The sequence below is a fragment of the Heloderma suspectum genome, chromosome 10 (assembly GCF_057233095.1).
Source record: "Heloderma suspectum isolate Gila_16-S chromosome 10, 16-S_ref, whole genome shotgun sequence".
Classification (NCBI taxonomy): Eukaryota; Metazoa; Chordata; class Lepidosauria; order Squamata; family Helodermatidae; genus Heloderma; species Heloderma suspectum.
The window spans coordinates 6,918,980-6,946,686 of NC_139467.1; the positions used below are offsets into that span (position 1 = coordinate 6,918,980).

General features: G+C 45.9%; 1 protein-coding gene across 1 annotated transcript in view; it reads right to left on the reverse strand.

Annotated features, from left to right (window-relative positions):
* RYR1 (ryanodine receptor 1) overlaps positions 1–27,707 on the reverse strand; it is a 173,182-nt gene that overhangs the window by 21,497 nt on the left and 123,978 nt on the right. The window contains exons 80-89 of the mRNA XM_084814879.1: positions 25,584–25,683; positions 24,954–25,033; positions 23,486–23,562; positions 18,463–18,536; positions 17,568–17,585; positions 9,147–9,227; positions 7,532–7,620; positions 6,595–6,723; positions 5,095–5,199; positions 2,929–2,958 (exon numbers count right to left, since the gene is read on the reverse strand). Of these exons, the coding sequence (XP_084671005.1) occupies positions 2,929–2,958; positions 5,095–5,199; positions 6,595–6,723; positions 7,532–7,620; positions 9,147–9,227; positions 17,568–17,585; positions 18,463–18,536; positions 23,486–23,562; positions 24,954–25,033; positions 25,584–25,683 (783 nt within the window). The remainder of the gene's footprint in view (positions 1–2,928; positions 2,959–5,094; positions 5,200–6,594; positions 6,724–7,531; positions 7,621–9,146; positions 9,228–17,567; positions 17,586–18,462; positions 18,537–23,485; positions 23,563–24,953; positions 25,034–25,583; positions 25,684–27,707) is intronic.

Here is a 27,707-nt window from a genome sequence, read left to right on the forward strand (position 1 = left end):
ACTGCAGATTCATCGTAGGCTTATTCCAGTTCTGATGTTCTTGGTTTGGAGAAAGTGATGTTGAAAAGGGGCTTTGCCAGCTGCAACTCCCAACTCGCGTAAAGCAAGAAGGGTGCCAGCCTCACTCAACCCAATGCACATCTGCAGATCCCTCCCTCTCGCCCCTGACATCCACGGTATGACAAAATGAGCTAGGATAGGGCATGAGCCAGCAAGCCAAAGCGATGGCCAAGCATGGAGCCTTTGACAACCCCCTTGACGGTGGTGGCTGGAATGGGTGGGGGGCGAGGGAGGGACATGGAAAAGCAAAAAGGACAGGAAGGGAGAAAGTAGAGAGAAAGCACCAGCTGCTGCAGACCATGAGAGGAAAACAGACGAGACCAACCACATTCCTCTTCACTAAGGAATGCTGGGGAAAAACCTTGTTTTTTACCCACCTGGCTCTATAAATATATTTATAGTATAAATAAATATAAAGATATTATTTATAAATAAATAAATAATATAAATATAATAAATAATAATTTTAATATCATGTTTCATTCTTCTTTTTATCTTTTGTTCATTTTATCTCTTGTTGTTCACCACTCAGGAATCTGTTTAGATGTGGAGCAGTATACAAATGCTGCAAATAAATAAATAGGGATTAAGGGCACTGGAGGTGTGGAAACAAGGTATTTCCGACAGAGGCAGTGAAGGGAAGTGCAAGGTTGAGTGGGGGAATTTTGATGTGATGGATAATCAGTTTGGAGGGGAGGAAGGGGCACTTTGCAGCTATAGCTCCCATTATGCCAAGGCTAACAGGTTTGACGGCAACTGGTAGGTTAACGTAGCCATGAAATTTGAGGCACGGGCTGAGTGTTAAGGTGCTGGAGGGTGCCCTGTAAACATCTGTGTTTGGTTTGTGGATGAATCCCCATTCTTCCAAATCTGTGAAAAAGTTAAAAGTCTTTATACACAGTTCCTCACCTGCCCTGGGCATGGTGGAGTGGGGGTGCTGGGACGCCCAAGCTATAAGGTGCCAGGGGTCTAAAACTGGAGACTTTGGGATCAGGTGTGTTACATTATCAGGTGTGTTACATTAGGGATGTACAGATGTTATTAAATCAGTTCTGTCTGTGTTCTTGTGGACTGCCAGGCATCTTGCATTCCGTCATCCCCCCACTGACAGAATCGGATTTTTTTCTAGGAGAATTTCGTGCTACTTGTGCTAATTGGCATGTGCACTAATGTGCACATGCACAAATGTACTAATCTGCATTAACTAATGCACATTAGCACTAATCTGCATTAGTTAATGCAAGTATGCGCAAATCTCTCCAAAAGTGAAAAAAAAGAAAAGAAAAATGTGCTAATTCTTCACAAATCCACCATTTTCATGCTTTGGCCTATGGGGGGTGGGGAATGCACATTTTGGGTCAGTGGGGGTTTTTTCTTTGTATTTTCATACAACTCAATTTGTGTACAATTCCTGGGAAGTAAAAAAAATGACCCGCAAGTCTGCGGAATCCACATGACTTGGAAGAAAGCTGGTCTGCTGTGGAGTCCGTGGGTCCAATTCATAAAAATCCAAAGTCATCTGAATCCATCACGGATTTCTCTGACATCCGCAGTGACCATGCCCCACCCTGGCAACTTGCTCAACAGAACTGCTGGCCTGCTTTGGCTGTCTTTCCATGTCAAGCGACAGATGGCCAGAGGGTGACACTACAGCTCGCAGCTCAGCAGAAATTGGTGGACTGGAGGGCCTGCTACGGCTGTCATCTGGCTCTAAGACAGCTGTTGCCTCTGGCCTGGCTCCTCAGTCAGAGCAATTCACTGCTCATCGCAGAGTTCTCAAAGCCCTGCCTGCCTCTCTTCCAACAAAAAAGCGTGTTTCAGCTTTCCTCGACAAGCTACAAGCACTTGCAAAAAGAGATTTAAATCGGAGACTGTGGCAGGACAGAAACAGGCATGTACAACGGCAGGCAACGGCAGAACAATGATGATCTGAAAAACTTCCAGTCAGTCCCTACACACAGCTTCAGGCAGAGGTGTGAGTGCTGAACTCAGGAGTGCCAGCCAAGGTTGGGCTTATACCGCAACCCTGCAGGTGTCCATGAAAACTCAGGAGGTGGTCCTGGGTGCAGAATTCAGCTTCCTGACAATCTCAAGTTTCCATTTAACATAAGCATCTTTCTAGTCCTCATGGTTGCAAAGATCCTCTTGGAGGAGCATGGGCAAAGTCTGGTGTCCTCTCTGAAGCCACGGAGATGTACGTGAATAAGATTTTCATTGATGGTGTGTGTGTATGTCAGGGGGAGGGTAGTGATAGGTTTAATTTCCCTGTATATCTTCTTGCCCCTCCTCCCTATGACCAGCTAAACCATAATTGTGCAGAAATATTGAAACAAAAGTACAGAGTAAATTATTTAAAATAAAATAAAATACACAAATTTGCATACATTTTGTAAGATACAATTTTGCAAATCTGTTCAATGTACAGCCTTTTTACAGGTTGCAAATCCCACTTTTCTCATCTGTGCAGAGTTTGGACTGCCCGGGTGCAGAATTTTAAGTTTGCTTAGCCTTATTTTGCCACTGTACACATCCCCCAGCCATGCATGAAAAGGAAGGAGGCCATGGGCAGGTCTAGTTTAACCTGACAGCAGAAGGGATGGGATGGGAATGGATCACAATTCAGTCCCAAAGGCTGTAGCACTTGGCTTTCTTTTTGGTGGGTGGGGGTTGTTAAATTGGTCTGGCCTGATGAAAGGAAGGGTAGAGAAAAGGAGCTCGGGGAGGGGAGAGAACAGAAGAGTAGCAGGAGAAGTAAAAGACAAGAGAGGGAAAGATGGGAAGGAAGGAAAGAAGGAAAAGGGTGAGAGGGAAGGAGCAGCCAGAGTGCGCTGGCATGATATGGCCACATACTACATAAAAGGTTCTTACGCCATTTCGAAGTCCTGGGGGTTGGGTCATCTGTCACACATCAGAATAAAAATGTTATTCAGAAACATTTTTAATAACATTTTTGTATTTTGCCAGGTTTACCATCCAGCACGTTCCTTTATTGCTTAGGCATGGATTAGCTGCCCTCCGCTTTGGGAAAAGAGTGGGTGGGAGTCAAGTAGAGGTGAAGGATGAGTGGCTAGGAAAGACAACAATTGCATTTACCCAAATTCTTCTGGGGAAGAATCTATCATGGGAAGGGCAGAGAAATCAGGAGGGTAGACTAGGCTCTACCAGCCACTAGATTCCATTAGCCATGGATTAACGGAAGGCGCCCAGCTCCACAACCTGTTGGACTCCACTGCTTTATAGGGGGAGAGGCTCCATGGGCTCCCTTCCTTCAGTCCCTACACCTCACTTGCCGATGGCATCCGCAGAGAGGCCCCTGGCTCCCAGCCTCCCCCATGCTTGGAAAATGAGACCGAGCCTCTGTGTTTACTGAAGGGGAAGGAGGGCCCTCCAGGTGCAGCAGGGGCTGCCGCCAGAGCACTGAACCAAATTCCTCCTCACTGCCCTTTCTGGTGCCTTTTGTATCCTTCGCTGCTGCTGCTTTGGACCACAAAGGACTGCTCATTTGGCTCACTGGCTGCATGGAGAGATGGGTTGGGGATTATACAACAACCCATAGCCCAGTAATCATCACCCTTTCCAGACTTGGGATGCACCTTCGGCCCGCAGTGTGGGCTCTGCTTTTGAACAGCTGTGTCCATCCCTCTCGTTCTCTCTCCTGGTCTTTAACCTTTTCTTTAAAAACTCAAAAGAACAGCAACAACAGAGAAACAGAGGGGCAACTCAGCTGAAATCAGCGCACTACCCAGCTATGGCTCACAACCCAACAATTGTAGGCTGGGGCCCTAACAGGTGCCTCCCTTGCGGCCTATCTCCTGCAGGGTCTGTCTGTCTCTCTGTCTATTTCTCTCTCTCTCTTCCTTTGGTAGGAGCCTGCACCTTCTCCCTCATCTCCTTTCTCCCTCATCACGAATGCCCAAAATGGCTGGTTACTGGGAGTACATCCAAACTCTCTCCAAATGTTCTAGGTGGATTCCAGGATCGGGGAGGCATTTGAAACATAGGGCAGGAGCAACTGCTAAGATGGTGTCATGGCATAAAGGAAGGCCAGATGGTGAAATACAAAAATGGTCCTTTTTGGAAGGAATGCCCAAAGCTGTTGCTGAGATTGGGAGTTTGGGTAGGGGGTGGAGAGACACAGAGCAGGCGAGCCTGGGGTTAGTGCAGAGATTAAAAGGGAGACTGCACTACACACCACCCCTACCCCCATCCCCATTCTTCCTGGATCTCACCTGCCACTGCCACATTCAAACTTCTGGGCAAGTCTCTTCCCTCCCCCTCCACGGCATGATACCACATAAAGGGTTTTCACACAGATCTTAAAGACCATGTTATTACTTAAGCCTGCATGTCAAACTGGCAGAGATAATGGTAGACCCATTTGTTCTTAACCAGTGCCTAGCTAGGATTTTTAGGGGTTTGGCTGCAAGGCAGAAAAAATAGGAATTGCCTTTATAGGGAATTGTACCATAGAGCAATTTGGTCTCTTACTTTTGGCAGGATACCCCCAAACGTGGTTACTCTGTTGTCATTATTTGGCTTCTATGAGTCTGGCTATAAAATATGAAAAGAGTTAGCTTTGTGCACTAAAGTTGGGGGATGAGCAAGTTGGCAAAGTTTGGTTACTGCTTTGGGAAAAGCAAAAGCTAAAGTACTTGATTCAAGGACTGTGGGGTTTGGCTACAAGCCTAGATTTTGACACCCAAATCCAGACATCTGGTACTCTTCTGCCATAGCTTGGCTTCCATGTTCAACAGTTTGGCAACACCATGTGTGAATGTGCAGAATTTTAATTTTTCCTACTTAGCAGCTCTTGTGTGACTAGCTGATGCCTGGACCTTTGGGACTGCTGTTTTAGGGAAGCTCACCACAAAAGACTGGCTCACAGAGGGAAATGTGCCCTTGCTTTCCATCGGTACACTGGGTCCCCATTTGCTGTGTCTGCCAGTGCTCATGATAGACCCTGAAGAGAGACGTCTAAGATATTTCCTGCCCTTTGCTGAGATTCAGACAAACACTTCATTTCCTTGCTTTTACCTGAGCCAACTTCATCATCATGTGAGCAAAGACATGGAGGAAACCAATGACAGCATCCCACAGCCTGCTGTGTGCTAAGCTCTGCTGGTTCCCAGTGCATGGCCCCTGGCGAGGAAGGAAAAAACAACACAGGGTGGGTGGTTTCAGATCAGTCATATGCAGTAGGCCAGGGACGGGGGACCTCTTTCAGACTGAGGGCCAATTCAATTTCAGAGAAGCTCTCAGGGGCCACATTCCAGTAGGGGGTGGGGCTAAATAAAAAGGGGTGGGGCAAAATTTACAAAAAATACCAGCCTATTGTAGCTTAAAGCTCTTACTGCCAGAAACGAAGCCTTAGAAGAGGCATTTCAGCCTTTTAGAATGGAGGAAAATGCACCAAAGCTTGGAAAAATTGAATGATCACTGGTTGGGGAAAAGGGTTTGTGGCCACCTGGGGAGCCATGGAGGGCCAGATTGGGACCTCAGGAAGACTGGATTTGACCCCCAGGTCTGAGTTTCCCCACCTCTGCCGTAGGCCAATAAAAGCTGCCAATTGCTGCTGGAGTTCAGGCTGCCACAGAAATTGGCTGTCCTCCTCCAAGATCATGGAAGGTCCACAGACACAGCTGCTGAGGGGGAAGGCCAGTCATAGAATGAAAGCCAGTAAGAGGACAGTGAGGTCCCTGCAGCTGAGGGATAAACCTCACACAGAGACAAAGGACAGGAGAGGTGTGTGCTGTGTTGGCTGAAGCCAGGGACAGAGGCAAAGATGCGGTGGGAGTGGAGTGGGACCCAGAAGGCAGGCAAGCCAAGGTCAACAGGAAACCCAGAGCCTGGGTGGCTGCAGGAATAGGGGACACAGTGGGGGGGGGGGAAATGGCAGCAGGGTGAGAAAGGAAGCGATTAGGGGCGGGGTGGGGGAGTCTGGGGAAAATTGTCACACAGGAGCCTGAAGTGCGGAGCTCTTTACTAGTGGTGGGAAAGAGAATGGAGAGGTGAGGAAGCTGGAAAGATACAGGGATTATATGGCAGGAACATTGGAAGCTGCCTTATACTGAGTCAGACCCTTGGTCCATCTAGCCCAGTGTTGTTGACAGTGACTGGCAGTGGTTCTCCGGGGTTACAACAGGTAGGCGTTTTTCCTGCCCTACCTGGAGATGCCGGGGATCAAACCTGGGACCGTCTGCATACAAAGCAGGTGCTCTGCCACTGAGCTACACTGCCTGCAGCAGGAAGGCTGGCTTGATTCTGCTTTGACCAGCCATTCTCTGGCTGCATTCTTCTTTGGGCATCTATGTGACTGCAGCAACTCCTGCTTGGCCTGCTTGAAGGCAGTTGTCTTGCCCTTGTAAACAAGAGCTGGGTGTGCCCTCTTAACCTGACTCAGCTGCCAACTACAGGCCTAATTCTGGGTGGATTTCTGCCTGCAGTCTGGCCTCCGGACCCAATGTTCTGTACAGCATTAAATACACACTGAACTAGAGGGGCCTGGTGCCATGACACAGCAACTCCAATCCATACCTGGATGTACTCAGTGAGGCTGTTGAAGACCTGCTTGGCCACAGCCATGGCTTTGGAGAAGTTCCGCTTGCCTTGATCATCAATCACGTCCTTGCCAGAGTAATACCAGTAGAAATCGCTGATGGACTCCTGGGTATTGGGAGGGAAAGGAAGAGATCAAAAGGGAATTTCACCTGCCCCACCCTCTTTAGGGCCTGTGGCCAAAGGAGAGCTCCTCCAAGCAATGCTGCTTGGGGCCCGAATACATGCATGCTTGCTTGCTTGATTTATTACATTTCTATAGCACCCAAGAGCTGAAGTTGTGTGTGGGCGGTTCACAATTAAAACCTTAACATACAACACAATAAAGCACAATATAACATTTTTTAAAATTTAAAAATACAGTAAAAAAACCCAAAGTAAAAAATAGCAGCAGTGTAAAGGTCTAACAATACAAAGATGATAAGGCCAGTTGTGGTATGTGACCTATCGGCAGGCTTGATTCTCAGTATCTCCCATTTTCTGATGGAAGCATTGTGCAAGAGCTACACACTCAAGGGGAGGAGAATTTGAGTTCAGGCCTAGACAGGCCAGGCTCTTACGAGCTGTGCACCCAAGTAGCTGGAGAAGGGGTAAGTGTAAACGCTTGGTGTACAGTTGCTGCCCTCTGATTTCAAATATCCTGGTGTAAAGGTTAGAGTGCCTCTGAGAACAAGAAGAATGCCCTTTCCCTGAAGATGCCTATGGGCATGTGCAAAGCACCTTTCCCTTGCTAAGGACCCAGAATTCTGCTTTAAAAGCAGACTGCAAAGGACACCAGAGATAAAATTCTGGCACCAGGTGGCCGCTGCAGCTCAAGAGCTACAGTGGGCAGGGCACAGTTATCGCTGGGCTTCGTGAGGCTTTGCCAGATCTGCCATGCCTGGGCACGCTCGGCCGGGGATGAAAGTGGTCTCACCTGAAGACGCAAAAGGTAGTCAACGGTGCAGATGATAACGTTGATGGTGTTTGTGTTGCCTGTCTGAGTCCGCAGATAGTTCTGGAAGTCTAGGGTAAAAGGCAGCAGTGTGAGGATGGGGCACTTCCATCCAATTATGCTTCTGCCCTGGTTCCCCCACCCCTCTATTTTATCTGCAAACCTTGGGCGGTAGGCTAGTACTGTGAAGGGGGAAGGGGAGACTAACTGTCCCAAAGTCACCCTGTGAGCTTTATGACTTAGAAGGGATTTAAGCACCAGGTTCCTAAGCCTACATCTGAAGACCTAATCCTTTCTGCCCCAACCTGGTGCCTGGTGTTAGACTACAGCTCCCATCATCCCCAGAGCATGTATTTGAATATCTAGGGATAAGCAATTGGAGTCCTACGGGCCATATCAGGACTCCCCAGCTTGACCAAAACATAGGCCTGGTCCCAAGAAGTGCCCCCAAGCCCTGCAATGCTCTTAAGCGACCCTGGCCACTGTCCCCCAAGCTGAGACGCAAGCAAAAGGCTCGTTAACCCCCACACGTACACACAGTGTGAAGAGCAAGAGAGGCTTTTGCAAGAGCCCTTTGCCCTAATTACGCAGCTCACCAGCTTGCTCCGTACCCAATGAAGACTCTGGGGAATGGGAGCTGGTGTCAGGGTGGAAACTGAGCCCATAGAACCCCAGAGCAGTTCTGATTCTGAGGAGGATCAGCAATCTGTGGGAGAGGAGCCCGCTCATCCCTCACAGGCACAGCAGCTGGCAGAGATTCCTCCTGCTAGCACTCCTGAGATAGATAGTGACCCGGGCAGTAAATGAGTGCGGGAGGGGGGCTTGCTAGACGGTCGACGCAGACGCAGGGAGCGACGAGTGATGGAGGGCACGGAAAGGAGGTGTAGCGCCTGTTTGGCGCGCAAGCAACAGTCGTGTCCCGTGGACCCAAGGGAAAGAGGGAGGAACTCTCCCTAGCCCATAAGTTCAGGGTCTGCAAGTGATTCTCCTTCAAACGGGGATCAACTGCCTAACCCAGAGTATAGGCTACTCTGCTGTTCATTGCTTAGTCACTGGTGATTAGCATCTGAAAGAGTCATTAAGTTGTAAAAGGATTAAAGCCTTGAAAAGAATCCTTTTGTCTGTGTCTTGAGTTGGCTATTGGAGTGTACTGAAAGAGGCCACTAGGGCGCTCCTAACAACTGGCAACTTGAGGTGCCTAAACAAAGGTTTTGCCAGGCTTCTCTCATTGTTCCTGTTGGCAAAGAGAAGGCTAAAGAGCCTTTGCTCTTGTATTGGCAAACTGGGAGTTTGTATTGTTGCATTTGTGTCAAGTTGGGGGTGGATGGGCGGAGCCCACCTTGCTGCCCCTCTCGCCCTTGTTGAGTTGGGAATATGGCAACCACGTAACCACAACTGCTATCACTCTTCCTCTCCTTCGCCCCTCTTGACCCTCTTTCCGTCATTCCCAACCGTCTGTCTGCCATCCCATGATGCATCTATTCAGCCATTTCCGTTCTCCCCCAATTTGCTCCAGCTCTGGAAGGCCTCCAGGTTCTCCCCCAGCTTGCTCCAGCAAGCTACCCTTTCTCTCTTTGCTCTCACATGCTGAACCTACCGTTGTTGTGTCCTTCACAAAGAAGCTGCAGGAACCGGAAGAGATCCTGTGTAAACAAATCATCCGACATCACCTTCTCTCCTAGAGCGGGAAAGGGGACAAGGGAAGAGACAGAACTGACCAACATTAGCAGGAACAACATAGGGAAGAGGAGAGAGAGCGGGTCAGGGTGGTGAGGGGAACAGGGCGAGGGGAAATGTGCAGTTAGTCCAAACTGGGATGCTCTAACGCTGGGCATGAGCAGGGCAAATCGGTTTGGGCCAGGCAATCCACACAGCAAAAAACACTGCTGCACACAGATCAAGGTGCAATCCTGCAGGCCTTTCTCAGGACTGAGCTCTCATCAAGGTTTCTAAATTAGGAGCAACTGAGTCTGAAATAAGGGCCCTCATTTCAAGGGATGTTCACTTGAATAAAAGCCAAGTTAGAACTGATCTACACATTACACAGGATGAGCTGGGAAACTGAGGTGGCAAAATTCTAGGCTTACTACTGCAGGTGGGGGAGAAATGCTCCCCCACATAAAAACAAAGCATGACTCCATGCATGTAGAAAACTAGCACACCAAAGAGAACCATTTAGTGTAGCCCTGTTTTTTACATGCAGGGAGATTTTTTACATGGGGAAGCATTAAAAAAAATATGGACTATTTGAAGTGGTATAGTCCAGAATTCTACCACGCCTTCTGTGTAATATGTCAATTGGCTCTAAAGCTTGTGTAAGGTGATCAGATCAACACTTTAATGCATTTCCAGAGGCAATTGGACTTAATAAGGAGTGAACAAAACAAGACAAGAAACATGTATAGTGGTGGCTCTTAAATTGTAATCCAAAAGCTACTAGCAGTGCCTGCTGCTCTCTCATGATGAAGATAATACAGGAGACGGCTGAAGAGTCAAGAGTTTGTTTGAAGTTTCCAGTATATGCTGAAGAGGCAACTCTCTTTGCCTTTTAAATATCAAACTGAAAAGTAGCTTGCTTCTTCAGTAGTGCAAGCCAATATGGTGGAAATGTTAGATAGACCCTTGACTGCACTTCAAAGTTCTCCCCCTGTGCACAAAGATATAGCTTTGTTGAAACACCACCATGGAAGACAATTGCAGCAGTTTGGTTTTTATACAGAAGATCTGGCCATTTATTTAATAATATTTAATAATATGTTAAAAAATACATATGGCAGGTCTCTAATGGACAAGCAAACCAAGTTAAAGATCCTTGAACAAGAAGGGTCTGCTGGATGTTTGGGCTTGCTGATCGCAATTATTATTTTCAGAGCAAAAGAGGAATTAACCCAGAGAAAAGGGTTCCAATGTTAAGAGAGTATTGGTACCAATGGGAGCTGAGCCAGAGTGAGGACTGCAGTGGTTGACCCAGAGTTAGTAAGATTGAGGGTGCCATGCATTTGGTTATGGGACTTGTGGCTCCAACGTGTAGGGAGGGTGTGGCTGTGTCCAGAATATTGTTGATGGGGAAAAAGAGTTATCAGCCATCTGTGAATTCCAGCAAAGGTTCAGTGTCAACAGATATGGCCCCTTGCAAAACCCCTGCACATCTAAAGGTGGAATTACATATTTAGTGGGGGATAAAGAGATGGTGAGATGAGGGTGAGGGAGCATATGCAGGTTGATTGGAAGACTTTGATTAAACACTATTAATGTTAATGACTGCTTTACTTTTATCTAGGTGGTTATTATTTTTTTAGTTGTGGGTCTGAGGCCAAATTTTGAAGTGGAATTCTGGGAAAAGCCCTGTTTGGGGAGAATGGAGATCTGACTTGAGTAAAACACAGCTGGAATGTGAGTAAAGCCTTGGCATGATGCAAAAGTTGAATACATTGCAAGGAAATAGATCACAGTAATGTAAGAGCAATAGAAGGACAAGGAAATAAAAGGTCAAAGAGTAAGGATAAAGTTGGAGTAAAGCGAGTATAAGATACTTGGTCCCTGCCCCTGTCCTTGAGGGTTAATAGAATTAGTTGCAGAAGACCATTAATTGACTGGTTCACACCGTCCGTTCTGTGGCATTGGTCATTAATGAAGATATGAATCCAGCAGTGTGGGGAGGGCAAGACTGATTAATGCGCCTCCCATTCACAAGAACCCCCTTCCATGCCTCCTGGTGGATTCATACTGTCCCACCTGGCATTAATGACCAGCCCCTTTTCCATTGTTCATGAAGTTGCCTCCTCCACTTCATGGATGAAGCCAAATCATCACCTGATATCTCTCCCTTCTTAATTTGTCTTCCCTGTGAGTTGGGCCAATCATGGTGCTTGGGGCTCGAAAGTGTGGGTGGGACAGGGACAGATGCTGCCCAAAGTCATCTCAATAAGAATGATTTCATCCAAGGTTTACAATTTGAGTAAGAAAGGACCTACAGCATTAAAAAAAATAGCAGTGACCTGGAAAAAAGGCAGCTAAACAGGTCATCATAGGTACTACAAGGATACTAGAAGGACAGCACACTGACTGCAGAGATACTATGGCCCTGGAGCACAAAACAAAAATGAAGCAAACATAGTACAAGGGCAATAAGCTACTATAGGGATACTACAGGTACAGCGTATAAAATGCAGAAGGACTGTGATGACAGATCACAAAGCATCAAGCAAGAAAGAAACACAGCTGCTACAAGGATGGTCAAAGAGAGAAACAGCTGCTATGAAGATACTATACAGAGAACATAAGAAGAGCTCTGCTGGATCAGACCAAGGTCCATCTACTCCAGCATTCTACTCACACAGTGGCCAACCACTTGCCCACAGGAAGCCCACAAGCAGGACATGAGTGCAACAGAACCTTCCTGACCATGTTCGCCAGCAACTGGTATACACAGACATACTGCCTCTGATACTGGAGGTAGCATATAGCCATCAGGACCAGTAGCCATTGATAGCCTTCCCCTCCATGAACTTATCCAATCCCCTTTTAAAGCAATCCAAATTGGGAGCCCTCACTACATCTTGTGGAAGTGAATTCCGTACTTTAACTATGTGCTGTGTGGAGAAGTCCTTCCTTTTATCTGTCCTGAATCTCCCCCCATTCAGCTTCATGGGATGATTCCATTGGGTATTATGAGAGAGGGAGAAAAATGTCTCCCTATCCACTTTCTCCACACCATGCATAATATTGTACACTATCATATCTCCCCTTAATCGACTTTTTTCTAAGCTAAACAATCCCAGATGTTGAAACCTTTCCTCATAGGGGAATTGCTCCAGGCCCTCGAGCATTTTAGTTGCCCTTCTCTGCACTTCTCCCCCCCCCCCAACTCTACAATATCCTTTGTTAGGTGCAGTGACCAGAAGTGTACCCAGTATTCTAAGTGTGGTCGCACCATAGATTTGTAGAAGGGCTGTATGATATTGGCAGTTTCATTCTTGATTCTTTTCCTAATTATGCCTAAGGTGGAGTTTATTTATTTTTTTACAATATTTATATACCGCTCCATACCAGAAGATTTCGGAGCGATGAACAACACGGTAAAAGAATAAAACAGCAGGTTAAAAGAGTTAAAACATTTTCTTTAAAAAGACAAACCCCAACAAAGTGGAATTTAACAAACCACGGCTGGTCATGCAAGGAGTTTGCCTTTTTTTCACAGCAGCCGCACACTGGGTTGACATTTTTATTCAGCTGTCCATCACATCCCCAAGATCTCTTTCTTGGTTGGTCACCACTAGCTCAGATCTGATCAGGTTATACTTGAAGCTGATGTTTTTTTGCCCCAACGTGCATCACTTTACACTTGCTTACTTTGAACTGCATTTGCCATTTTGATGCCCATTCTCCCAGTTTGGAGAGATCCTTTTGGAGCTCCTCACAAACCCTTTTTGTTTTAACCACCCTAAATAATTTAGCGTCATTGGCCACTTCACTGTTCGCTCCTCATTCCAGATAATTTATGAACAAGTTGAAAAGCATTGGTCCAAGTTCCCAATACAGATTCCTGTGTGACCCCACTGTTTACATCCCTCCATTGGGAGAATTTACTGTTTAGTCCTACTCTCTGCTTTCTGTTCATTAACCAGTTACTGATCCATAGGATCAGGATTCCATGAATGCTAGGTTTGCTCAGGAGTCTTTGGTGAGGGACTTTGTCACAAGTCTTTTGGAAGTCCAGAGAGAACATTTATTGCAGAGAGACTATAAAGACAGGCCCAATAACAGTAAAGAAGCGTGAAATAAGCATATGGTTAATTACTTTGAATGAGTTCAAATCTCCAGGGCCAGATGAACTGCATCCTAGAGTAATAAAGGAAATGGCAGAAGAGCTCTCAGAACCACTGTCTATTCTCTTTGAGAAATCATAGAGGATGGGTGAAGCGCCAGATGACTGGAGGGCTAGAGTTGTCCCTATCTTCAAAAAGGGTAAAAAGGAGGAACCTGGGAACTACAGACTAGTCAGTCTGACATCAGTCCCTGGGAAAATTCTGGAGCAGATTCTAAAGCAATCCATCTGGAAGCACCTTGAAAACAATGCAGTGATTACTTAAAGCCAACATGGATTTGTCAAGAACAAATCCTGCCAGACGAATCTGATCTCATTTTTTGATCAGGTAACATCCCTTGTGGACTGTGGGAATGCTGTGGACATAATGTATCTCAACTTCAACAAAACTTTCGATGAAGTGCCCCATGATCTCCTGATGAGCAAACTAGCTCAAAGTGGGCTAGATGAAACAGTGATCAAGTGTATCCACAGTTGACTACAGAATCGGACTCAAAGGGTGCTTATCAATGGGATCTTCTCAAACTGGGGAGAAGTAATGAGCGGGGTACCACAGGGCTCAGTCCTGGGCCCAGTGCTCTTCAACATTTTTATGAATGACTTGGAGGAGGAGGTGCAGGGAATGTTGATCAGCTTTGCAGATGACACAAAATTGGGCGGGATAGCTAATACCTTGGAAGACAGAAACAAAATTCAAAGTGATCTGGATAGACTGGAGCGCTGGGCAGAAAATGACAGAATGACATTGAATAGGGATAAATGCCAAGTTCTGCATGTAGGAAAAAGAAACCAAATGCACAGTTACAAGATGGGGGATACGTGGCTCAACCACACTACAAGTGAGAAGGATCTTGGAATTGCTGTAGATCACAAGCTGAAGATGAGCCAACAATGTGATGTGGCTGCAAAAAAGGCAAATACTATTTTGGGCTGCATTAATAGAAGTATAGCATCCAAATCCTGGGAAGTACCAGTTCCCCTCTACTGAGCACTGGTTAGGCCTCATTTGGAGTACTGTGTCCAGTTCTGGGCACCACACTTTAAGAAGGATGCAGACAAGCTGGAGAGGGTTCAGAGGAGGGCAACAAAGATGATCAGGGGACTGGAAACAAAGCCCTATGAAGAGAGACTGAAAGAACTGGGCATGTTTAGCCTCGAGAAGAGAAGACTGAGGGGAGATATGATAGCATTCTTCAAGTACTTGAAATGTTGTCACAGAGAGGAAGGCCAGGATCTCTTCTCGATCATCCCAGAATGCAGGACACGGAAACATGGGCTCAAGTTACAGGAAGCCAGATTCTGACTGAACATCAGGAAAAGCTTCCTGACTGTTAGAGCAATATGACAATGGGACCAATTCCCTAGGAAGGTGGTGGTCTCTCCCACACTGAAGGCATTCAAGATGAAGCTGGACAGCCATCTGTCAGGGATGCTCTGACTTGGATTCCTGCATTGAGCAGGGGGTTGGACTCGATGGTCTTATAGGCCCCTTCCAACCCTATGATTCTATGATTCATTACTAGAAGAATGGCTTAAAAGAGTTATAAGGCCAATACAAATATTAGAGCAAGAACTACTACAAGGACAGCACTTACTATCCTATTACTGAAGGAGAACTTGATAAAGACAGACCACAGAGTATTAATAAAGAGTTTGGGGTACTACAAGGGCAGAATGTAATTATTAGGAGTGAAGCACATCCAGTACATCTGTTCTACAAATATACTACAATGTTACTACATACATATTCTGCAGTATCTTACTAGTAAAAACACCAACCCATCCATTACAAAATTGCCACACTGCTAATAAATGTCATCACTACAACAATGCTACTAGCTGGTTACTCTAAAATACACTTTGAAGTATGACTATGAAGTCACCGCATCATTACAACGTAACTTGGTTATCTATCACAAACACTAGAAATGTAATAAACAAGTATTTTAGCACTTTCCATTGTGCAGACACCAGAATGCTCATATTTGCTACATACACTGCATTTACTGAGGCAAGAAAGATGTTACAGATAGAACGTTGTTACCAAAGAAGGCATTACAAATATACTCCACTTTTGCTTTGCAACATTTCTACACCACATGGCCACTACACAAGTTACAACACTTGTACATACCCCACAAATATAAAGAAACACCACACACACCTTTTCAAAATATGAAAACATCAAAACACTGCTACATAGGTAGCTTAGGACACAATTTTTTGATAGCAAATTATTGTGAAGATGCTACATTGTTACCAAAGAACTCATTGCAACAACACAACTAAACAGTTATGCTTACACCCTGAATTGTTACCATTTCACATAGTTACTACACAGATAATATAGACTGCGGCAATGCTGGCTGAATAACTCTGCTCCCTACAAAGAGAGGGGTGGGTAGGGTGTTGGTCAGAAATGGTGTCTACACTTGAGCGTGTTGAGAACTGGCTGAGGATGAGCAGGCAATGCTTTCGGGGGTGGGGTGGTGATGGAGCTGTGACCCACACCCTAAGGGCTACACCAAAGTGACAGAAACCCAGCAGGACCCCTTTATAGTGGTGTTTACAGGGTGAAGGACTATGGAAGGGGCGCGATTTACAAGAGCACAGGTCCAGAGACCACGACAGAAGCATCTGGGTGGATGAATAGTGTGCAGTTAGTGTGTTCAGCATTAATTGGGGGTGGAGAATGTGTGGCCCTGGGGAAGTTTTTGTAGCTGAAGGACATGCGCCAAGTGGAGCTGGTGATATTTTGCCTGGCCACCCACCCACCCAAGACTGATCAGAACCCCCTCCAGCCGATGTGGGGTAGGGGGAGAGGTTGACATAAGTGTAATGGAGTGCATGCTCCCAGCCCATGCCAGCCCAGGCCTCTCATTCTGGCAACATGTTATGTCCTTAGTGGAAGATGAGAAAACCCCCAAGATGTTAGGTGGCAGGGGGGCAAAAAAACTCAATTTCCAGATTTCAATGGACCCACAATGGAGGAAAAAAACAAGATAAGATTAATACTTCATACGTTTATCCAGTTTATGACTTGAAACCAGAGTTTCATTGCCGCTCTTTTAAAACAGACCGTTTCAGAGTTGCACACTTCTCAGGCCTTCACCCCTAACATGCCACACCAGGGCAAAACAATGCCAGCCTGCCTGTTCAGTGTGACATGGCAGAGTCTTAAAGGAGCAGACCAGACCAGTCACAATGCATCTGTACCCATCCATGGCCAGCTGGCAAGCACACTACAGCCGAAAGGGCTTCTGGGCTGGGGACAGGGGGCAGATAGTCCACATCTCTAAAGGCACAATACTAGGCATGTTTAGATAAAAAAAAGTCTTACAGCTCCCAGCATTCCCCAGCCAGCATGGCTGGGTGGGGAATGCTGGTACCTGTAGGACTTTTTTCATTTAAACATGCACAGGATTGTGCCTTTAGAGATATGGACTATCTGGCTGGGGAATGCTGGGACTTGTAGGGCATTTTTCTGTCTAAATATGCATAGGATTTCTCCCTAAACCGCTTAGAGATACTTTTTAAATATGGTAAACAGCATATAAATCTATTAAATGAATGAATGATATAAATAGCAGGAGCATGGCTTTCTGCTCTTGCCCAGTCAACAGAGTAGTTCTTCCTGCTTGTTCCCCTTCAGACCCCAGTCAAGCCTTCAACCTGGCTCCAGCTAAGCCTTCACATTTGGCCATCCATGGTGCCAGGCCTGCTCAGATGATGGCTAGGTTCACTAGGACTAGGTGACACTAAAGCCAACCCTCCAAAATTCCTTGCTGGTCCTGAGTATCACGGTCTGTCAAGACTCCCATGCACTAAGACGCCCAAAGGGAAATGTTATTGGGTGCATCTCCAAAATGCCTACCTTCCTGCCCCCAGCTGATATTCCCTCAGACCTGCTTGTGAGGAGATTCTTGGCACTCATCCTGACGCCCAAATGCCTGGCCACGAGGCCTGGCAACATTCATAGCACTGAATATGCAGATTCCCTTTGCAGATTCCCAAGCCCTTATGGGACACCCGATTCTAAGCCAGGGTGGGGGGTTCTGATCAGTTTTCAGTCTTAGACCCATCAGGTTAGAAAGAGGAATTAAAATAAAGAAAGAAAAAATAAAAACAGGCCGAGAAACTGACCATTAAAGAAAAATGATTAAACTTAACAAAAGCAAAACGATTATTTACCATTTTCGCGACTGATGACTGAGGGAGGGGCATCAGTGAGACCAGGAGAGGGGAGGGGAGGGAAGAGAAGGAGGGAGGGGGAGAGAGGAGGTGAGTGCAACACATCACAGCAAAGAAGGAAAAGGAGATTATTAAAAAAAGAAAAAACCCAGCGTGTATTAACATGACATTAATATGAAATGGAAAAACGGATGAGACCAGAAAACCGAAGGTGAAGGGAGTTGGGTGGGTTGGGAGGGTGAGAATTCATTATTGGTTTTAGAAATCTCAATTAATCCACGTCTCACCGGGAGGAAGCTGCGAACACAAAGAAAATATGCAGAGCACTGGGAAGAAGGAGGTGGGGGAATCGACCCTGGGCCAGGATTGTGAAAGGTGAAGTCCTGGTTCCCAGCATTCGTGTTGAACTAAACTCTCTTGCACCCTCTCCCAGAGATGGAGAGAGAACCCAGACTGCACAACGGACCAACCCGTTAAATGCTATCCTTGCCCAGAGGTGTGAAAAGAACCCAGGTGGACAGGCTCCCACCCCTGCCCCCCACCCCCCACCATCTCTCCCTATAACCCAGAGACTGCTCCGTTTCCAGAGGCAGAGTGGAGGGAAAAGGTTCTCCAACAACTAAACTGGGAGCAGAAACCAGATTTCCAAAATGCGATACCCACTGGCTACAGCGCCTGCAGTTTCTGTTGGCGAGCCTAGAGCAGTGTCAGAAAGCAACCTGGTGACTGGGACCAGGGTGTCAGCAATCACTGTGAGCAGCAGGCAGAGCTGGGTTGCTGGCCTGCCAGCCTGCCAAACTGCCCTACGGGGCAGGAGAATGGCTAGGAACTGGGTGCGCCCAGCACTCTTGTTGCCTTGTTTCAGACCCTCAAAATGGGGCAGAAGGTGACTTACTTGTTCCTTCCTCCGTCACCATTCCCAGTCCTTCGGCTTTGTTTTGCCTCTCAAAGGCATTGAGGTCCAGCACACTGTGAATGGAGGAGAGGAGGGAGATGAAGAGAAAGAAGGTGAGCAGAGCTAGGAAACACAAGAGAGGATGCTGGAGGGCCAAACGAGGACAGGTGCAAAAGATGGGGTGGCATCACCATGGGATACTGCTATGAAGCAAACGTATTCTGACTTCAACCTTATTTCTCTGGGCTAAACCAGATGGGATGTGGCAACTGTGCACATGCCTGTCACATTCTCTCTCTCTCTCTCTCTCTCTCTCCCTCTCTCTCTCTCTCACACACACACACACACACACACACACATATATATATATATATATATATATATAGAGAGAGAGAGAGAGAGAGAATTCTTTACATCAGGTTTGGCACAAGCACATGGCAGTGCTGAAAAAAAGGAAGAGGCCCCTCAAATGAGGACACAAACAGAACAAATCAATGAACCATAAGAACAATTATCTTATGTGGAGAAACCGTACACAGAATTATAATCATTAGTTATTAATTAAATGATGAAGACCTTTACTTCCAGTAAGTATATAGTGTATATACACCCATACACTCAAGGATACGTATAATATCCGATACGTGCAACATGCTTTGAAGGACACAGTGTCTCTACTTAACGATGCTAAACAATGGGGTGTTGTTACAAACTCTACAAAATTTGTCTCTGTCTGACAACAGTGACGAGTGGTAGGTTGTCACAAACTGCACATAATATGACGAAAACTCCAGAATGTAATTTCATTTCTGTTCTTCTTCAGAATGAGAAACCCATTATCTCCTTTTCTTTATCTGTTGTAGGTGGCAGCCAAACTTGCTCCTCCCAATTAACATGCTCTATTTTACAAACAAAACATAACGTAAAGGCAACAACGTTGAATTGCCTGGCCAACCTGAAACAAATTGTTATAAAGTTTATTTATGTTACTCACTTTACCTTAAAGTTTCAAAAATATAAAAGTGCTTCAGAGAAAGTGCTCAGTAAACCTCCTTGCCAAAGACTGTGCTGTTCCAGGGGAATGATATTCCTAACTTTCCGAAGAACTCAAGGTAAACTTTTAAAACCAGCCCAGAGAAACAGGAGGCCGTGAGCATGAAGAAGGTAATCTGTGGTTCTGTGCTTGAGTGCATGGGTGTGTGTACACTATATATATTTATCAGAAGTACACAAGCGGCATTATTTGTCAGTATTGTCAAAAGGAGGCACACGTTGTATAGTCTGTTACAACACCCCATTGTTTAGCATTAATTTTTGTGAACCACCCAGGGAGCTTTGGCTCTTGGGTGGTACAGAAATGTAATAAATAAATAAACAAACAAACAAACAAATAAATAAATTTGTTAAGCGGAGACTCTGCCCTTCAAAGCATTGTTGCACATACCACATATTATACATGTGCTTGAGTATATGAGTGTGTGTATGCTATATACTTAGTGGAAGTAAAGGTCTTCATCATTTGATCGTTAACTAGTGATTACAAATCACCTTTTTTTTCATATAATATAATTGTTCTTATGGCCCACTGATTTGTTCTGTTTGTACCAGCACACAGCACCCATGAGCAGCTGGGGACACAGCACCCCAATAGGGCCCACTGCTGACGCTTGCCCTGGACCTCTTTCAGCCTGAGCATCGAATTCAATTTCAGAGAAGCTCTTAGAGGCCGCATTCTAGTGGTGGGTGGGGCGAAAGGCTACAAGGGGTGGGGCCAAATATACAAAACTGTCAGCATATTGTAGCTTAAAGCTCTGTGGTCAAACATGAGATGGCAAGATTGAACATTGACATCTTGGTAATCAGCGAACTAAAATGGACAGGAATGGGCGAATTTAATTCAGGTGACCATCATATCTACTATTGTGGGCAAGAATCCCTTAGAAGAAATGGAGTAGCACTCATAGTCAACCAAAGGGTGGGAAAAGCAGTACTGGGGTACAATCTCAAAAACGACAGAACGATCTCAGTATGAATCCAAGGCAAACCATTCAACATCACAGTAATTCACGTCTATGCCCCAACCACTGATGCCAAAGAAGCTGAGGTTGATCGGTTCTATGAAGACCTCCAACACCTTCTAGAACTAACACCAAAAAAAGATGTCCTCTTCATCATAGGGGACTGGAATGCTAAAGTAGGAAGTCCAGAAATCACCGGGATAACAGGCAGGCATGGCCTTGGTGTACAAAATGAAGCAGGACAAAAGCTAATAGAGTTTTGCCAAGAGAACATGCTGATCATAGCAAACACTCTTTTCCAACAGCACAAGAGACGACTCTACACATGGACATCACCAGATGGTCAATATCAAAATCAGATTGATGATGTCCTTTGCAGCCAAAGATGGAGAAGCTCCATACAGTCAGTAAAAACAAGACCTGGAGCTGACTGTGGCTCAGATCATGAGCTGCTTCTTGCAAAATTTCGGCTGAAATTGAAGAACGTAGGGAAAACCACTAAACCATTCAGGTATGACCTAAATCATATCCCTTATGAATATACAGTGGAGGTGAGGAATAGATTTAAGGGATTAGACCTGATAGACAGAGTGCCTGAGGAACTATGGACGGAGGTCTGTAACATTGTTCAGGAGGCAGCAACGGACTCCATCCCAAAGAAAAAGAAATGCAAGAAAGCCAAGTGGCTGTCTGATGAGGCTTTACAAGTAGCTGAGGAAAGAAGAGAAGCAAAAAGCAAGGGAGAAAGGGGAAGATATATCCAACTGAATGCAGAGTTCCAGAGAATAGCAAGGAGAGACAAGAAGGCCTTCTTAAATGAACAATGCAAGGAAATCGAGGAAAACAACAGAATGGGAAAGACTAGAGATCTCTTCAAGAAAATTGGAGATCTCAAGGGAACGTTTTGTGCAAAGACGGCCATGATAAAGGACAAAGAAGGCAGGGATCTCACAGAAGCAGATGAGATTAAGAAGTGGTGGAAAGAATACACAGAAGAACTATACAGGAAAGATCTTAATGTCCTTGATAGCCATGATAGTAATGTCCTTGATAGCCATGATAGTGCGGTCACTGAACTTGAGCCGGACATCCTAGAGAGTGAAGTCAAGTGGGCCTTAGGAAGCATTAGTAACAACAAAGCTAGCGGAGATGACAGTATTCCAGCTGAGCTATTTAAAATCCTAAAAGATGATGCTGTTAAAGTGCTGCATTCAATATGCCAACAAATTTGGAACACTCAGCAATGGCCGCAAGACTGGAAAAGGTCAGTTTACATTCCAATTCCAAAGAAGGGCAACGCCAAAGCGTGTTCAAACTACCGCACAATTGCGCTCATTTCACATGCCAGCAAGGTGATGCTCAAAATCCTACAAGCTAGGCTTCAGCAGTATGCAAACCGAGAACTACCGGAAGTACAAGCTGGGTTTCGAAGAGGCAGAGGAACTAGAGATCAAATCGCCAACATTCGCTGCATCATGGAGAAAGCAAAAGAATTCCAGAAAAATGTCTATTTCTGCTTCATTGACTACGCTAAAGCCTTTGATTGTGTGGATCACAACAAACTCTGGCAAATTCTTAAAGTGATGGGAGTACCAGACCACCTTACCTGTCTCCTGAGAAACCTGTACAAGGGTCAAGAAGCAACAGTAAGAACCGGACATGGAACAACCGAGTGGTTCAAAATTGGGAAAGGAGTACGACAGGCTGCATATTGTCACCCTGCTTATTTAACTTATATGCAGAGTACATCATGAGAAATGCCGGGTTGGATGAATCAGAGGTCGGAATTAAGATTGCTGGGAGAATTATCAACAACCTCCGATATGCAGACGATACCACCCTAATGGCAGAAAGCGAAGAGGATCTCAAGAGCCTCTTGTTGAGGGTGAAAGAGGAGAGTGCAAAAGCTGGTTTGAAACTCAACATTAAAAAAACTCAGATCATTGCATCTGGCCCTATCACTTCCTGGCATATAGAAGGGGAAGAAATGGAAGCAGTGACAGATTTTACTTTCTTGGGCTCCAAGATCACCGCAGATGGTGACTGTAGCCCTGAAATTAAAAGTCGCTTGCTCCTTGGGAGGAAAGCTATGGCAAACCTAGACAGCATAGTAAGAAGCAGAGACATCACCTTGCTGACAAAGGTCCGTCTAATCAAAGCTATGGTTTTCCCAGTAGTAATGTATGGCTGTGAGAGCTGGACTATAAGGAAGGCTGAGCGCCGAAGAATCGATGCTTTCGAACTGTGGTGCTGGAGAAGACTCTTACGAGTCCCCTGGACTGCAAGGAGGTCCAATCAGTCCATCCTAAAGGAAATCAACCCTGAGTGCTCATTGGAAGGACAGATACTGCAGCTGAAGCTCAAATATTTTGGCCACCTAATGCGAAGAGAAAACTCTCTGGAAAAGACCCTGATGCTGGGAAAGATTGAAGGCAAAAGGAGAAGGGGACGGCAGAGGATGAGATGGCTAGATAGCATCACCGATGCAATGAATAAGAACCTGAGCACACTCCGGGAGAGTGCGCAGGACAGGAAGGCCTGGCGTGCTATGGTCCATGGGGTCACGAAGAGTCGGACACGACTGAACGACTGAACAACAAAGCTTTAGGAGCGGCATTTCAACCTTTTCAAATAGGGGAAAAAAACTGCACACAAGCCAGGAAACCACTGAACAATCAGTGGTTGGGAGAAAGAGGTGGGGTGAAGGAAAGGGGATGTGGTCATCAGAAAGGGGGCATGGTCATCAGGAGTACGCCAGAGGGCCAGATTTGGCCCCTCGGACTGAGGTTCTTCTCCCTTGATCTACGCCTGTCTACCATGCCAGAAGGAAGGGAAAAGCCAACAGTTCCCAGTTACCCACCCAAGAGAGGGTGGGAAAAGAAGAGGGAAAGAAGGAGAAGCATAAAAAGAAAAGGAAAAGGAGACAAGATGCTACTATCTTGAGTCCCATTTTGGGGGTGGAAAGAGAAGGCATAAATCAAATAAATAATAATGCTACTACACACCTGCATGTCTGCATTAGCGCCTGAACGCTTTGGAAGAATCCGACCTCCCGTTTCTCCTTCAGATAATCCAGCATTTTCTGAAGATAGGAAGAAAGTCAGCATTGGGAGATGAAGGGAAGCCCTTATTTCTGGCTCTTCTGAGAACCAAACTACACAATAAATGCAAAAATGCATTTAATGTCTTTTTTTTTTAAATAGCCAAGAAGGAGCCTGATCTGGATCAAGACCACGGCACATGTGGCAGGATGTGCATTTTCACCATGGTGACGTAGGTGGAGGAGAGTTTAACCATTTACCCTCACTAGGGATGTATGTGAATTTCGTTCCTGTTCATAATCATGAATGGGAACGTGAGCAGGAACGTAATTCTTAGGAAATTTTCACAATTTCCCAAACTTGCATTTGTGTTCAATAGTGCACACTCGTGCAACCCCCCCCCCCAATTTTTATGTTCATGCTTTAGCCTATGGGGGACAAAGCACATTTAAAAATGCATATTTTTTCAATTGGGAAAAATTGTGCACTTTAAAAAATGTGCATCGTACCCAATCGAAAAATGCGCATTTTTCCTGATTTAAAAAAAAAAAGAGGCACGTTGGGGAATACAAATGAGGCAAAACGCACTTCAAGGAAGAATGTGGAGAACTTCAACATGTTCGAACATTGCCTGTTCACCTATCCCACCCCCCACCCCATAGTCCCTACACCAAATGGGCATTTCTCCTGGGTGGGAAGCTGCTCTTGATAGCAAATTTCCTTCATGGGGAAAGTAGCAGCTTCATGGGAGAGAGGATTAACTCTTTCCCCTCCACCTGTGCCACAGTCCTGATCCAAATTGGGGGTCTCTGCAGCAAAAGTGAATATATATTTAACATGATATGTAGTTTGGTCCCAATTTTCTTCTCATTAGGTATCTTCCCTTGCTACCCATCCTCCAGTACATTTCCCACCAAACCCATTCCCCAACTGTCTCCATCGTCCTCATCTGACCAATATGATCCAGCACTTCTTACTCATCCCTGTGGATTCACGCACATGCATGTGCACACACACACACCACTCCTTGTCTCTCTACCACATTTGCCTCTCATCACTTTCCCTCACTCTGCCCCCATTTTGCTACTCCATCCAACCTCAACCAAGATTTCCCATCTTGGGATGAACCAATTCTCCTGCCCTAGCTTCTTTACCTCAAACCCCTCTGCCAAGCACTTCACTCCTTTTCAATTCCTCCATCTTTTCTCAAACATTTGCACTTAACTTCTACTTCACACTACTCACTCCTTACTCTGTGCTGACTTCTTTTCCTGTCTGAAAGCTCAGTTGCATCGCTTTTAAGGTTCTTACACCAATGCTGTTTGCTAATCTGCACTTACTTCTTGGCTTAAGAAGCAAATAATGGGTAAGCAAGAAGTAAGAAATGAGGAAGGAGTAACGGCTGAGAAAACAAGGAGTAGGGCTGCCATACCTGCTGCACTTTCTCATTGCCACCATTCAGGATGGAAATGCCCAGTTTCAGAGTGGAGGATACCATGGCACCAGGCTCCCCTGAGAAGACAGGAAGATGAATTATTACACTGGTATCTCTTGTCTTGGAGGCCTCCACTGAAAGATTCAGGATATGTGTTTCCAGGCAGGGTCTAAGAGCTATATGAGAAGGGAACCTAGAACTTGATGCTGGGTCCTAGGAGGCATTGTAGCTTCTGTTCTAGCCCAGTGCAAAGCTAGAGTATAACCATTTGATTTTTGGTCCTGAAAAATTGGGTGTGACAGCTTAGGAACTTGAAATATTTCTCCAACCTGTACAGGGCTCCGGTTTGCCCCGTGTCCATGAGACTGCCCATGTGAAATCTCAGATATGACCAGGATCCTAGGAAATTCTGTTTGTTTTCTTCTTTTAAAACAAAACAATTTCCTAGGCTTTCTGACTGAAAAGAAAAAAACTTGGTGGGCATTTTTACTCTACTTCTGAATCTCCCAGAGATTGCCCTATCCACCCTCATCCAAGTTTTCCTATTGAGCCACACAAAGCTCCACCCTGCCTGGGATCCATCCTCTGTAATGGGCAAAGGGGAAAGAGAAAAAGGTCGCCTCTGACCTTTACAGGCGCTAATCATCTGCAGAACCATCTCGGCTGCCCCGCGGTTGTGCAGTCGGGACTGTTGATACAGAAGTTTCTGCTTCTCCATCTCCTTCTCCTGCAGGGAAGCAAGAGAGCATGAGGTTGAGGGATGGAAACCTGTGGCAGGGCTCTCCTTCCCTGGCTGTCTGCAGCCTCCTATCACAAGTGCTGAGCTTGGATCCAGTAGGTTAGACATCGGCTTCCTGCACTGCTAGGGCTGCTAAGCGGGGGGGTGGGGTGGTGGTTTACAAAGCACTCCAGCTGGGGCATCCACTTCGCAGCTAGTTCTCCCCCCAGCCTAGAAAGCCAGGTGAGCCTCAGGAGCCAATCTGGGGCCACTGACTAATACAACAGTTCTTAGAATAGTGACCTTTCTTCAGTCTGAAGCAATGTATAACTGAGCAAGACCACCAGGTCCTGACACCAGCCTTCAATCTTAGCCCCGCCTGTCTGCTTTGAGAAGAAGCATCTCACCCACCCTCTCTAGGTGAACCAGGAAGGTATGTAAGGGAACAGTGAACATATGAAGCTGCTTTGCACCACATTTAGCCATCCGTCTATCTAAACCAGTACTGTCTACTCCAGCTTTCCCCAACCTGATGACTGCCAGATGTGGCCAGCTAGGAATTATGGGAGTTGTAGTCCAACACATCTGGAAGGTGCCAGGTTGGGGAAGGCCAGTTACTCTGACTGGCACTGGCTTTCCAGACTTGCTACTGAAGACCTTTTTAACTGGAGATGCCAGAGACTGAAGCTGGAACCTGATGTAGCTAAAGCATGTGCTCTCCCACTGAGATGTGTCTCTGTTTCCTATGGCTCTACCATGCAAGAGTTTTTTGAGATGGGGCAAGGGTCTTGTGAATCACTGTGGGCATTTTAAAACCTACAATGTCTCAATCAGCAGAAAGAGTGCCATGGACAAAATATCAAGAGCAATGCCAATGTTACCAGCAACAGGCAGCATCTCAAAAGGGTCAAGTCAACCAGCATCAAATACCTAAAATGTGGCTACATGGCGCATTTGGTTATAGCTCACACACACTGCCAGGCCATCCAACTATGCTGGTTTCCCCAAACCTGGAGTAGGATGGGGACAGAAGTGGGATTAGAGCAGGGTGAGCTATACCCTCTGCACATCCCCAGGTTGCACCATTTTTATTGGGGAGAGATATATAAGGACAGCCCCTTCATGGATCACTGCCTTGTTGTGGCGAAGGGGCTTGCGTAACTCAGTGAGGCCATAAGCTATGCTGTGCAGGGCCACCCAAGATGGACAGGTCATGGCGGAGAGTTCTGACAAAATGTGGTCCACTGGAGAAGGAAATGGCAACCCACTCCATTGGCAACTCTTGCCAAGAAAACCCCATGGAACGTATCACAAGGCTAAAAGAGATGATGCCGGAAGATGAGCCCCTCAGGTCGGAAGGTGTCCAATATACTACTGGGGAAGAGCAGAGGGAATTTCCAGGTAGCGCCAGAAAGAGTGAAGCGGCTGGGCCAAAGCCGAAAGGACACTAAGCTGCGGATGTGTCTGGTGGTGAAAAGAAAGTCCAATGCTGTAAAGAACAATATTGTTTAGGAACCTGGAATCAATGAATCAAGGTAAGCTGGAGGTGGTCAAACATGAGCGGGCAAGACTGAACATCGATATCTTGGGAATCAGCAAACTAAAATGGACAAGCATGGGCGAATTTAATTCAGGTGACCATCATATCTACTACTGTGGGCAAGAATCCCTCAGAAGAAATGGAGTAGCACTCATAGTCAACAAAAGGGTGGGAAAAGCAGTACTGGGGTACAATCTCAAAAACGATAGAACGATCTCAGTATGAATCCAAGGCAAACCATTCAACATCACAGTAATTCAAGTCTATGCCCCAACCACTGAGGCCGAAGAAGCTGAGGTTGATCGGTTCTATGAAGACCTACAACACCTTCTAGAACTAACACCAAAAAAAGATGTCCTCTTCATCATAGGGGATTGGAATGCTAAAGTAGGAAGTCAAGAAATCACCGGGATAACAGGCAAGCATGGCCTTGGTGTACAAAAGGAAGCAGGACAAAGGCTAAGAGAGTTTTGCCAAGAGAACACGCTGATCA